This window comes from Lottia gigantea (genome assembly GCF_000327385.1).
Source record: "Lottia gigantea unplaced genomic scaffold LOTGIsca_120, whole genome shotgun sequence".
Classification (NCBI taxonomy): domain Eukaryota; kingdom Metazoa; phylum Mollusca; class Gastropoda; family Lottiidae; genus Lottia; species Lottia gigantea.
The window spans coordinates 816027-830692 of NW_008707226.1; the positions used below are offsets into that span (position 1 = coordinate 816027).

General features: G+C 33.0%; 2 protein-coding genes across 2 annotated transcripts; one reads left to right on the forward strand and one right to left on the reverse strand.

Annotated features, from left to right (window-relative positions):
* Positions 1 to 5003: 5003 nt before the first annotated feature.
* On the forward strand, positions 5004 to 5201 carry LOTGIDRAFT_60038 (hypothetical protein; the record flags this gene model as incomplete). Its single annotated transcript, XM_009048373.1, has 1 exon — positions 5004 to 5201. A coding segment is annotated over one exon (198 nt), but the record flags the coding sequence as incomplete, so codon positions are not given.
* Positions 5202 to 10060: 4859 nt separating this feature from the next.
* On the reverse strand, positions 10061 to 13647 carry LOTGIDRAFT_171807 (hypothetical protein; the record flags this gene model as incomplete). Its single annotated transcript, XM_009048374.1, has 6 exons — positions 10061 to 10213; positions 10704 to 10878; positions 11243 to 11336; positions 11897 to 12273; positions 12993 to 12994; positions 13552 to 13647. 6 exons carry the CDS (start codon positions 13645 to 13647, stop codon positions 10061 to 10063), a joined length of 897 nt encoding a protein of 298 aa, XP_009046622.1.
* Positions 13648 to 14666: the final 1019 nt, after the last annotated feature.

A 14666-nucleotide genomic window follows, 5' to 3' on the forward strand; every position in this document is an offset into this window, starting at 1 on the left:
CATTTAATAAAGAAATAAAATATTGTTTAAACCAGTGTATACGATGCATTCTGATCCTAATTGCAAGTCCCTATACTTGTCTGTTACTGCCCACTTTAGAGCAAGTAGCTCTAGCTTCATACTACCGTAGTGGTCCATGTTCTTTTCGTTGGGGCGTAGTGATCGACTCGAGTAGCTCAACACCACCTTCTTGCCATCCTGTTCCTGTGATAGTATAGCACCTAATCCCAGATGACTTGCATCAACTTCTAAGATGTAGGGCTTTGTGAAGTCTGGATATCCAAAGATTGGAGAAGTAGTAAGTTTTTCCTTAAGCAGTTCAAAAGCTTTGTCACACTCACCATTCCATGCTTTCATACCCAGACCGGTAGTATTCTTGCATTTTTTGCCTGTGCCTTGCACGAGTCCATGTAATGGTGCTGCTATTCTAGCAAAGTCTTTAATTAAACGCCGGTAATAGCCGGCCAAGCCGAGGAATCCTCTCAAATCTGTCTCTGTTTTCGGAGTTACAGCACTTATCTTCTCTGGGTCTGGTAGGAGTCCATGTCTCAAGATCATGTGTCCGTTTCCTTAAACATGTGACACTTTTCAGGATTCACCTTAAGGTTGAAGTTTGACAATCTTGAGAGTACCATGTCTAGATGTTTCGATGTCTCTTCCTCAGTTGATCCAAATACAAGGATGTCGTTCATGAATACAATAAGTATTTTGGAAATTCTGATCTCCGAAGATTTTATCCATGAGACGCATAAATGTCGCAGGAGCTCCTGTGAGACCAAAAGGCATCCTGGTGTATTCATAGAGTCCTCCTGTACCAACACGAAAGGCTGTCTTCTCAATGTCTTCCTCTGCAACAGGTAATTGGTTGAATCCATGGGCAAGATCCAAAATGCAAAAGTACTGTGATCCTTTTAGAACATCCAAGGCTTCTTCTATCCTGGGTAAAGGAGAAGCATCCTTTTGGGATTTGGCGTTCAGCAATCTGTAATCACAGCATCCGCAAAGTTTTCCAGAACGTTTCCGAGCAAGAACAACTGGTGAGGCATAGGGGCTTGAAGATACACGGATCTATCCAGCTTCTAGATTCTTGGCGAGGTACTCTCTAACTTCTTCCCAATGTTGAGGTGGTATGCGGCGATGTGGTACGTTGACTGTAATATTGTCTGTAGTGAGGATTCTGTGCTTCACAAGATCACCATATCCTATATCGTCTTCCGATTTGCTGAAAGCAGATTGATGTTTGTTGATAATAACACCCAATTTCGTTCTTCCCTCTCTGGAAAGTCCATTACCAATTTCCATTTTCTTCAGGAGATCTTCAGTAATATTGGTACTTGTACTATTATCTTAACTTCCTCTGAACTGACGTTGACTACATCAAACATAGGTTCAAGTGTTCCTGTAGAGATAGCTGCAACGGGAGTTCTTGGAGGAATGTAGATGTCATTCTCTAAAAAATTTCCTAGTAGAACAGGAATTACACCATCTGAGTTTACTGTTACCACTGCTGGTCCTACATGGAGTCCTTTCTCCAATGGATTTGTCACCAACTGTTCTGTTATTGCTGTGAATGGTGTCTTGGACTTCATTACACTTCCTTGAATAACTTGAAGAGAACGAGCAGGTATCAATACAGGTATATTATCAGCTACTCGAACAAGTTCTCAAATAAAGTTACATTTAGATTTGGAAACTCTAGTTTCCTCATACAAAGCTAATACACTTTTCCAAACATTTGAAAAATTAATACTTGTATGATTGTTATTAACAAAACTACAAACGTCCCTAAATACATTTGAGCCGATTACACCTGGAATATGTCTTTTTCTTTCACACATTGTCTTTGTCGTTGGATCTTTCACTATTAGAAAGGCTGCTTTGAATGTCCGATTGGATACTGAAATGTCAAATTCCACATAGCCGATGTAAGAAATGTCCATAGCATTCGATGTGGAAATCTTAATGAACGTGCTTTGACATCACTAATCCATTCCCTAAGAATGTTGTTTAACCCCGGAATCTGTCGATGCGACGACTAGTTGATACAAAGACTGGTTGCTGTGGTCGTTGTTGCCTGATCAACAGATCTTGTTCTTAAATCTGGTTCTTGAGCCTATCCAGTTCTTGAGCCATATCGTGGAAAGTCTTATCTTCCAAACTGTTGTGTTCTGCCATTCTAGTTGTAGTGTTCTAGTAGAGGGGCCTATTCTTGAAGAATCCGCTTGTCATTCTTGCCATATTCCACTTTTGACACCATGTAATTAACGGAGACGACACAAGAGTTGTTCCTTGATACAGTGGTGTAACCTATTTTCGTGGATATAAGGATTCAAAACCGAATTTCGTCAAAGTTAAAAAAACGAAAAAAAAATTTTATGTCTTACATGTTTCCTCAGATATTCTACAAAATAATTAAAATTGGTTTATTTCGATTTTCTTTATGAATCCTTCACTTTGACCCATATTTCATGAGCAACCAACTCGGCAACGGCGGCAGAATGCGTCACCTATTTTCGTGTACAATGTTTGATCTATAAATAAGTCGAGAAAAACGTGTTGTATGGATACCGGGTGGTATAATTAACTTCTCTTAGTATTTATCTTAAATATTAATTCATTATAACTAGTGACAATTCCTTCAAAGAAGAACGATTTAAAAAAAAATAGCGACTGACAAAATAAGATACGTAGCGTGATTTATTGCTAAAAGTCACTGAAACAACATAAAAATATGGTCCACTTTGTGTTCCATAGAAATTTTCTGCTGACACGGAATCCGCTAGTTGATCATGTGACTTCATTCGTTGGACTACATTCTAGCAGACGACACTTGGAATTCCGATTAGCGCTTGGGATTATAAGGAAATTCGGCCGATAAAAAATGGTGACGTTTGGTAATAAGTGAAATCCGCCATTTTGTATTTGTCAAAGTATACATTAATACATTTTACTTTGCTTGAAAATACTGGATTGATTCTTCTCGATGATATTGTACAGAAAACCCATGTTTATTAAAACAAACTAATGCGGAGGTCGCGCAAGGTCGCTCATGTAAAATTATTAATCATTTCCGGAAATCCACGAATAATAGGTTTCCACGAAACTTGACTGTATATTTATTAGAATATGGCTTACAATGCTGAGATTTGTAACATAACCAAAAAAGAAAAGAAAAACCACCTCAACTACACCGTAGAGTTAACAGTTCAGTATCTTAAAATTACTGGCAGGCGGGCTAACAAATACTGAATAACATATCTTAACAGGGATGAAAAAGTATCAAGGCTTTTGATCTGACAAACAACCCAAAATGGCGGATGACCTGGCACAACATAGCCTCAGAGCAAAATCATAAGACATCAAATGTCAAAATATAAAAAGTGATTAAAGTTAATCAACATTACTTAAATTGAAAATTACTAGAGGTAAATACCTTACATTGAAATAATTTTGCTTAATAAAAATAATTAGATTAAAATTTAGCAAGGGACAAAACTCTCGTCTTGCTAAGAAGTAAGAACACAATGTAGTGTCCATCTCTTACATTTAAAGGTAGCATTGACGTGTGACGTGTTTAACGTGTTGACTGGCGTACTGACGTGTAACGGAGAAACAATTGAAAGTTATTGGTAGATGTAGATATTAATCTTCATCTACGTCAAATCTGTAACCCTTGCTAGTAAACGCAGACGTTATAATGTTGATATCGAATATCAAAGCTCGCAACATGTAAAATACCCAGTTGTTACTAAACAACTCTTCCATACAAAGTCACGAAACGACCCGGAAGTTGTGAATGGCATCATGTTCCTGTTGTTGATTTGACCGACAGCGGTAGTTTGATGATAGTTTTGGCTGTAAGTAAAGTTTTGAAACTTATTTAATTCTGTATTTCAGGCTCTCTGTTAAACATTAAGTAGGCCTACATAAAATTGAAATTTCTGGTTATCAGTTAATTTATGCTTACTCTCACCCTTGGTAGATTTAGGCCTACTCTTATGTCTTAGGCCTACTCTGAAGTCAACTAGGCCACAGGTCCTTGAAGTTCAGTCAATATTAATAAAAATATGGCAAATGTGGAGAATATAGTGTCAACAACATATATTATATAGGTCAACGCTGTCACTATTTAAAACTTAAAGTGATACTACGTCTTAGAATGAACATAAAATTTAAGTTCTCAAGAATGGTCAATATGAGTATATATTCATCAGTGAACTTACCTGGTGTCATAAAGTTACAACAGAATCCCTGTAAAATCTAGAAATTGGAAAATTCATAAATCATAATATTAAGCGTTTTTCAATATTTAATTGCATATTTATTAAGTTTTTTGGATTTATCAGGTTATATGATAAGGATACTGTTATGTTATTTATGACAACAGGTATATCTACTGATAAATATATGCTCTTATTGGCCAAGTTTGAAATTTTTATTTTAATGTTTATTCTAAGACGTAGTATCCCTTTAAGATTTTCCTTTCCAAACTAAGACTACTAGACCTTACTAGTAGAATATTCTAAAATGTCAGGTACCGGTACTCTTTTGAACTTGAAATATCAGCAACAAAATACTACTGGGAGTCTTAGATTGTGTTTGGGTTGATGAAAAGTTATTAGATCTATTTCTGAAAATTATTTTACAGAGGGAAATTTCAGTCTGAAAACTAGGTCATTTTCAGTGAATTTACTGGGAGAGAAGTGTGTCTATTTTAAACGTAAAATCATTCAATCTTATATTTCTATAGACCCAAAGACATTCTAAGACCAATGCTATCTTACAGCTGAAATTTTTATTTGAATATATTTATGAAATGAGAGAAAAAATTCAATTCAAAGCTCAATGAAGTCAGAGTAGGGGCTCGGCTTAGGTCCTAGTTAATATTCATTCACTAATTTTTTTATTTGTTTCAGAGTTTAGCATTGTATTTAAAAGAAATCATCGAATAACATTAATTTAGAAAGTAAACAGGTATTAAAATGGATCAGTCAGCATTGAAAGATCCTAAAGTTCAACGTTTCATTCAAGAAGTTGGTGAACAACAGAAATTGCAGCAAGCTATACATCAAGTGAATGATCTGTGTTTTAATTTATGTATAGACAAACCTGGCCAAAGATTGGACAGTAGAAGCGAATCCTGCTTGAAAAATTGTGTGGATCGTTTTATCGATACCTCTAATTTCATTGTCAACAGAATGAGTAATTTCAGTTCTACTAAATTTAGTTCATCTGGATCTGAGTTCTCATGAAGAGTTGCCATGAATGAAAGTGTGTGTATACACATCATTTTTGACATTGTGTGTAAAATGAAAACTTTTATTTTTATGGAAAAACACAATTTTAAGCGGCATTGACACAAATGATCTATTTTAGGCTAGGCACATCCAGCTAGACTAACCATCATTGGCAAATAACAATAATAAAATTGGAAATCTTCAAAAATAAAATGTTTCCTGAACTATTATAGATACAAAATTTTAATCTGTATATATTTCATCAATAATATTATCTGAAAATCTATGGTTCAAGTTGAACTCGATCAATAAGCGAAGGATATAAGAATTCATGCATGGTGTCCGGAATTAGGATGAAGAAAAGTTATAAATATATTCATTATTGTAGACATAATTAAAGGCACTGTCCGTAATTTCATATAGTCATATAGATACTATTGACAGCAAACTTATCTACCAAAATTCTAATTTGATTGGATTGTACTCTGTTGGATACAGCCCATCAAAACCCTGGACAGAACATATGTGAATGATAAGACAAAATGTTTATTTACAGTCTTTCCGTCAATGGCTCTGGCTGTATTCGCTGGCTTGAAATCCAATCAAATCACTGCATTCTGTGATACACGAACATTGACTTTTGTAATACCTTGACCAGTCATAGTTTGTAATACCTTGACCAGTCATAGTTTGTAATACCTTGACCAGTCATAGTTAGTAATACCTTGACCAGTCATAGTTAGTAATATCTTGACCAGTCATAGTTTGTAATACCTTGACCAGTCATAGTTTGTAATATCTTGACCAGTCATAGTTTGTAATACCTTGACCAGTCATAGTTTGTAATACCTTGACCAGTCATAGTTTGTAATACCTTGACCAGTCATAGTTTGCAATACCTTGACCAATGTGAAGATGGGAAACACCAAGGAATGACTTGAAAGTTTTTAATTGCTCAATTATTGTTTAGTAAATATACAGCAATGAGATAACATATATTAAAAAAAAAATTAAAGATAAACAAAATTAAGAAACAAGTTAAGAAATTTCACAGAAAGATGTGGTCATAAATAGAAATATGTACAAACTGTAGCAGTACAACAGTGAGGGATAACTTAACAATATAACCATAATACTGAGGACTAGAACCTTAATACTTGGTAGTTTTGCAGATATATTATGCCTTCTTCATTTATTTGTGCACATATATAACCTTGGCTAAAATAATTGTGCTTTCAATTTTACAAGAATTAACTGATTTACAAAGTGCTAATCAATTTCACAAGAATTAACTGATTTACAAAGTGCTAATCAATTTTACAAGAATTAACTGAATTACAAGGTGCTAATCAATTTCACAAGAATTATCACAGTATTGATGAAAATTTCATTTGTTATACAGTAAGTAATTGGCATGATAGAGTGGAATTTTCTGTTCAAAAAGTTAGCCGCATTTCATGGAGAGAAGTGTTTTTCTTGTATAACCCTCTATTTCTAAGGACGCATGAATATTCCAAGACCAATAACACATAATTGAAAATTTATTGAATTTTTGTGAAATGAAATATAAAAAAAAATTCTAATCAGAATTAATAGTGTTTGAGAATAGTTATTGCTTTTCACTCTTAAGATGCATCTGTCAGGGTTTTCCAAACAAACAGTCCACTTTCTTATAAAAAGAATACAATTTCGACAAAAATGTTTTCTGCATATTCACAAATAATTAAAAAATTTAATTCAATTTTTAAAAATTGATGGAATTTGGGATTGACTGACTAATAGTCATATAGATACAATAATACAATATGGCTTTTCACTTATTCTATTAGCAGAAACATTAAGATAATTTATTTAATAATAATTAAAAACAATTAGCGAAAACAAAAAATGGTTATAAAAGTTCATACACAAAAACAAATCATATTTTAAATCAAATAAGTATTACAATAAAAAAAGGTGGTTTAATAAATTGATAGAGATGAATACTTGCTTCTCAAACGAATAGGCTTAAATTTCAGCTATTCAAAGCACTTTTTAAATTAAAATTTAAAGAGATGGTAAATACACAATGTCCACATTTTAAACTGTCATAGCCCCCAGGCCTTATTGACCAACATACGTATAACTGATATTATGCTGTTTATTCTTTGTAAAAACTGCACCGAGAATATTAACACCTTGGAAGCACCTTCACAAAATCAAGTTATTACAAACTGTGTCTTATACCTTGGCTGCATCGGCCACCTTTCTTATATCACAGAAGTTTGTAAATCTAGGTCATTTGTTGGTTTGTACACAAGCAAATACAGCCAATTAAGAGTCCGTGACTAAAAGTCATGCCATATTTCTCTCTATTCCAGTGCTCTGATCCAACGTATACAAATAGGTGACTATTGAAGTCAAGGTATACGACACAGCATGACATTGTGAAGATGAAAATTGATATGGACACATGAAAAAAAATTTAAGCATGTAACACTAAAAAAAAGTTCTTTGTTTTTATTAGTACATGACATTAATTGCAAATTAACTGTACATAATTTAGAATGGTAAATAAATGTACAGATTGGAATGTGAATATATTGAAAAAACATATTCAAGTTAGTAATGAGGTTATATGATAGCCTTAAATTTGATTTTATTGTGATAAATTGATTAGCATTTATACTACACTTTTTCCTTAACAGAACAGGAAAAAGAGAAACTGAACGTAGAACTGAGACTAGAATTTTTTTTAGCAAAGGTTAAATATGAGACCCCGCACATCAAACCAGGTATTAAGTAGCATTTGGTGTGTGTAGAGCTATTAGTATATTTGGATTCCTGACATCATCAGCTACATCTTGATACCAATTCCATCTCAATAGCTTTCTCCGTTATAGAAGATATAGTGAATTTAATATCCAGATTTGAGTCCCCTTTAATACTTCACTGCCAGCTTCTTACTGGGCAGTGCATCTTAATACCTGATACGATGTGCAGGATCACATATATTGTTTATTTAACTAAAAATTATTTATATGTGCCCACCAAAGATTATTCATTTTTTTTAACCCTTTAAATAATAGTGTTGAATCTCTAAAACTAATTAATACATATATATTCACAACAAAATAGGAGCTAAATAAGCCACAACATAAAATTATACAATTCATTAAAAAATCTTAACAAAACCCCATCTTATTACAACAAATATAGGTTTACTAATGTCAATAATGCCAATATATTTAGTCAATGCAATGGTTATGATAGGTCTGATTCCCAAATTTCTGAATTAGGGATCCCAAAAGAGTTGTCCAGTGTTTGAATGCATATCAAGAAAGATTATAGCTTCCGTCTGCAGTTCCAGTCTAACATATGCAGTTTCTACTTGATCAGATTATGATGTGACTATTCAAGACATATTCTTTTCTTGGCATAGAAATTTTCTTTGTAATCCTTGAATCAAAGATTCCCAAGGGTTCTTAAAAGCTGGTGATAAAACTCAATTTCAAGTCACTATCATTTCAAGTCATGGTTTTAAGACCATCAGCAAATATCAAGAAACCTAATTATTCTGTCAAACAGCATTTCTACGAAAGATATCGTTATTACACTTTCATAGTTAACAAAGGCTAAAAGAACTTGAAAAGCATGGTCCTTTTTCAATGCTTATCAAGTATATGAAACTATCCCAGCCATTAAAGGGACTACAGAAGCAATGACTAAAATCATTACTAATGATAAAAGATGAAAATACAAACCTAGAAAACAGGCTAAATATATCTTACAATTTAATAGTTTATATTATGACAAAATTGATCACTGATATACCCCTTTTACACCTCTTTATTTCAGTGCTGGTACTCTTTGACAAGCATAAATATGATAAACCTACCTAATCCACTTTAATTTCAACTGGGTCAAAAAAAAAGTCAATTCCTGTATACTCAGGAAGAATTTATTTTTCAGTTTTTTACTTAATGTGGATCACTTCTAAACAAATTTTTCTAGTAGTAAAATACAAGTACATGGCTTTACCCTTCTAGCCATTTTAACCACCTTAATACATATCCCCCTGGGCCAATTCATACATTCAATTTTTTTTTTAGAAAACAATGTTCAAGAAATTCAAATTCAATCAAAGTTGATCATTTAGCATGGAGTAATGATGCTCATGATGCAAACTTGATGACCTGACCCAGGGGAATATATTAAGATACATTGTTGGTCAATTTGTCAGTGCCATATAAATACAATAATGAAATTGGATTTCATGGAATACACAAAGGTGCTGACATTAACAAAGAAATATAAAAGACAAACAAAAATTGCATAATACATTCCCTAAATATTGAGCTAGATTTTTTACCTAGGTAATTGCAAACAGTGGTCTTTTTGTCAGCAATCCACATCATTACACCATATAGCAACTATAAAAGTCATATTAGTCATGGCAACAATTTTTTCAGAGCAACACGTCATGTCAGAGCAACATTGTTGTCAAAACAATAATTATCAGACAAAAATGTCAGAGTGCATCAATATTGTAAAAACATCATCATTGTCAGAGCAACATAGTTGTCAAAACAATAATTATCAGACAATAATGTCAGAGTGCATCAATATTGTCAAAGCATCATCATTGTCAGAGCAACATCATTATCACAATTATCAGACAATAATGTCAGAGTGCAACAATTGGCAGAGTGCATCAATGATGGTCAAAGTAACAATGTTGTCAGAGAATTGTCTATGTCAGCAGTTTGTTTGACAGTGGGAATTTAACTTAATGAAAATGTCAGCACCTGAAATGCAGTGAAATATTATACATAAAAACTTAACTATTGCTCGATCCAGGATGGCTTTTCAGCATTGGGTCTTTTAAGGGAAATGTTAAACTGCTTCAGGGTATTCTCTAGAGCTGCTTCATTGCCACTAAAATAAGCTGATATTGCATTATGAAATAATAGTAACTGTTTATGCATGACTTTAACCTGCAAAATATATAGAGTTTTCATATGAATTTTTGTGTAGAAGAAAATTTTATGATAACTTTTGTCATGCAAATAACCATATTTCAGATGAAATTTTCCTGTATAAACTTCAGAAAAAATATTCCTGTATAAACTTCAGAAAAAATATTCCTGTATAAACTTCAGAAAAAATATTCCTGTATAAACTTCAGAAAAAATTTTCATGCAAATGTTTCAGATAAAATTTTCCTGTAAATATTTCCGATAAAATTTTCCTGTAAATATTTCAGATAAAATTTCTGATAAAATTTTCCTGTAAATAATGTAAATATTTCAGATAAAATGATCATATAAATATTCCAGATAAAATTTTCCTGTAAATATTTCAAATAAAATTTCCATTTAAATATTTCAGGTAAAATTTCCATATAAGTATTCCAGAATTTTGAATTGTGAAGCGAGTGCAAATTCCTTCCTTTAATGAATGAGAATGCAATGAGAAGAAGTTTACCTTATTTTCTTCTAAAAATTTCAGTTTAATGTTTACATCTCCTCTTAATCGTTCAAACTTTAACTTGTGTTCTTCAAATTTTCTTCTGGAATCATCTAATTTCTGGACCATGGCGGAATCTTTAGGGGACTGAGACAGGTAATCCATATCACTTCTATATGCATCATATTCTAATCTACATCAACAAAGACAAAAGAATTCTGATTTTTTTTTGCATTTTTCAAGTTAAGGTGCATCCATTTCACAGAAAATGGTGGTACTTTCTGTACCTGGTTCAGGAAACCATTTGAAAGGTATGACGTTCACTGTCCTACTCTTCTGCTCATAGGTGAAACCATGCTGTGTGCAATGAAGAAAAGAGTGCAAAGCCTTAATGTACTGTTAAGGAGAGAAATCGTGCTCTTCTCTTCTGCACCTAATTGTGTGCAATTAGAGAAGCGCCAAGACATTTGTACTGGCCTACTAGATATTCCATTATGAAATATTTAAGCACACATTGATTAGGGTCTCAGATAATAATATAAAAATTAAAAGCCTACCTTGCTACTTCATAATGTTTGACAGTCTGTAAAGTATCCTCCATTGTTTTATTACATAATGTGTTGATGGAAGAGGTGAAAAAATTTAAAGCGCCTGAAATACAATTAATTAACATTACATATTAAATATTTTTCATTTTTATTAATAGAGTTCATCCCTGCGTTATAAACAATTTCAATAAGTTCCGTCAAAATCGGTCAAGAATTTTGCCCTTTGGAACGTTTACGAACTAAAATTTCAATATATTTTTAAGAGCAAGGGCAATAATTCATATCAAATTATTTTCAATATTTTGGATTTTCAATAGTGTTCATCTTGGGGTGATAAAAAGCAATTTCATCAAGATTTGTTAAAATCCATCAATAATTGTCACTTCCAGAATGTATACAATTGTGATGCTTAAAATGTGCAACACCAATATATGCTCCACATTTCATGTTGGCATATAAAAGTTACACAGCTAAAGTCTAGTTCTAAAAGTCCTAAATAACAACACTAATGGTAAACTGGTTCATTATATTTTGATAGTGTAAGGTTACTTCAGTTTTTGACAATTATAAGTGTTTTTGAAAAATTCATGCAAAAAAACAATATTAACCCAAATTTCATAATTAACAGTTAGCAAATGAATCTAACCGAGCTTCAAATCCTACCTAAAAGAGTTTCTCCATTTTTTACCAAAGCTCGCTGAGATTCACAATTGGTGGTAAACTCTTCCTGCAACTCCGGCGATTTCTGGGCCAATTCTGAGAATGTGTCCCCCATTGCACGCTGTGTCTGAACCACATGATAAAAATGATTGGTCATTGCTCTGGCTAGTAATAGAATTCTTGAGTATTTCCGCTGTGTATCCCTTAAAGCTTCAATCTGTCCTTCCATTTCCACGTCAACTGTTTTGGATCCTTTTCCCAGACGTTCCGACAGAAATTGACGTGTGCATTTGTAAGTATTCAAGCTCCATTCTTTAATAGTTTCAAATTTAGAATGAGCCGAATGTGTCATGGTTTTAGGAACAAAGTCATTGGTATTACTTGAATTGTGATTATTTGACAATGGAACATTACTTGTGGCTGAAACATAAAAAGCAAATCGATACAGAATGTTGCTCACATTCAAAATTTCCAAAAAGGCAAGGAACAACTTGCTCTGTAAAAATGCAACCCTGCATGTACTTTGGTAGTTGATAAAGAGTCAATACAAGGCTTTTAGGTCTCAAATCACCCTAGATAATTAATGGCCTATTTGGTCTTCCATATTCATTTCTAATGTTTAATCTCTTGCAAGACATAATATGCAGGTTTTCTCAAATATCCATTCCACGGCATTATAAGCTATGATATTAAAAAAACATGCAAGATTGATGAGATGACTGTAAGTTGGAGCTGATAGAGCTAATAAGCTCATTAGGAAATTTAACATGTTTGAAAATACATGTACTCGTTCATGTTACTTTAAATAAGCTTAAGCTTACAGTAAAATTTTGAAAAGGTTTTTGAAGATTAATTATAGAATATGGACTAAATTATGGATTTAAAAAAGATAAGCTTAATCTTTTTCGAAATGAATAGAATTAAGCATTGGTACATATCTGATACAAATGTAATGAGATCAAGCTTAAGCCTTGGTTGTTCTTTATTTAAGCTGATATTTTTTAGATAAAAAATGATGTAAAGGTATATTAATGAGCTACTAACATAATTACGAATTAAGCTTACTAAAATGAATAAGCTTAGGTGATGATAAGCATACCTCTGTAGATACTGTTTAAGCTCGTTACAAGCTTTGTATAGGCAGAAAGACGAAATTTCTGAGCTTTTGGGCCTAACCCATTTTATCAATGATTTTTATTGGTACCGGTACCGGTACCAAGCGCTTGGAACAATTTATAAATACAAAGCACAGCGGCTTGCAGCAAAGAACTGAACAGGCCTTATTCAAAGCTCTGACAAAAGAATCCAATATCAATAAATGTTGAAGTTATAAAGTTTTAAGTTAAAGTATACCGGTAGTGATAACTTGAATTGTTTTTTGTTGTTAACAGTTGATACAATTTTTAAACAATTGTTCTTCCAAGCCACAGAATTATGCATCATCATCACCTTGCAAAATGAAATATTAATGGAAAAGAGCATGAAAATAATGTTAAAACAAGGAAAGTAGAAGATAAAAGGGACAGACCAGGAGGCATTGTGTAGGAACGTGTCATTTGTGGTTTATCACTAGAACCATACGAACTACTAGAGCCTGGATAAGATGACGACATCCTATTTGGAGTTCCACCAAGTACTGTTGAACTGGCTTCATTTACATTTGGACCATCTTCCAGCATTTCTTCCAAATCTCTTTCAAATGTATCATCAGTATTTCCATTGGACATTTGACTCTGAGTCCTGTCTTCTGCCATGATTAAGTATGGTGTGGTTTATTCTACTGCAAATAAGTTTTTGATGAACTATTTAAAGCTTATATCAACAATATGATACAATAATGGTACTATGTTATTATTTTGTTGTTGCTGACAAAAAAAAATATCATTATCAGGGAATTGATAAGCTTACATCACGATTCAAGAGGCCAAGATATGCACTGTTTACAAATTGATTATTTACTCTGCCTTTGAGCTTGAGCTTACCAAGCATAAATCTCCAAAAGGTCCAAATCTGTTGGCCTAGATTAACAAAATTTCTTAAGCTTAAATAAAGTAATATGGCCAATAAGTTCAGCTCAATACAAGCGTCATTAAAAATGAAACTGAAGTCATTGTGCCCCCATTAAATAAGTGTCTAGGCTTTCATCTACAATAACACAACAAGTGCAACATTCACCGATTCTGGTTGAAATGCTTAAGACTGGCCGATTGATTATCTTGCAAGCATTGCGAGTAAGCCCGAAGGCGGTATGTCTGAATCTCCTACTATAGTGCATATCGCATCTAGAAATGATAATTTTGTTAAATTCAACAATGCTGTATAATAATATTGCTGTCTTACTCACAATTTACTGATTTTGGTGTGAAAATGGTCGATTTCATCGGCCATCGACGTGTTGTGAATGACGTACTTCCTGGATGTTTCGTAATATAATCTGCTTCAATACTGGAGTCGTTTCGTATTAAAAAGATAGCCCGAAATAGTCCTACTTAATTGTTCTACAAGGCATAATACACGCTTTTGAGCTAGCTTATTGTGTAAGGTCAAAGAGCTAACAACCACCGTAATATAGTCTTTTAAATATTTGCTCTACTCCCTACCAGCTTATAGAACTAAATTTCAGCTTTAGATTCGACAATAATTCTGCAATTAGACCAAAATATACCTTATAAAATAAGACTGTCGTAATTTTCAGATCAGGGACGTTTTCGATTTAAATTTCTGGAAGGGTAGTGTTTGTATCTTGATTAAACGTTAACATCCACACATTTTG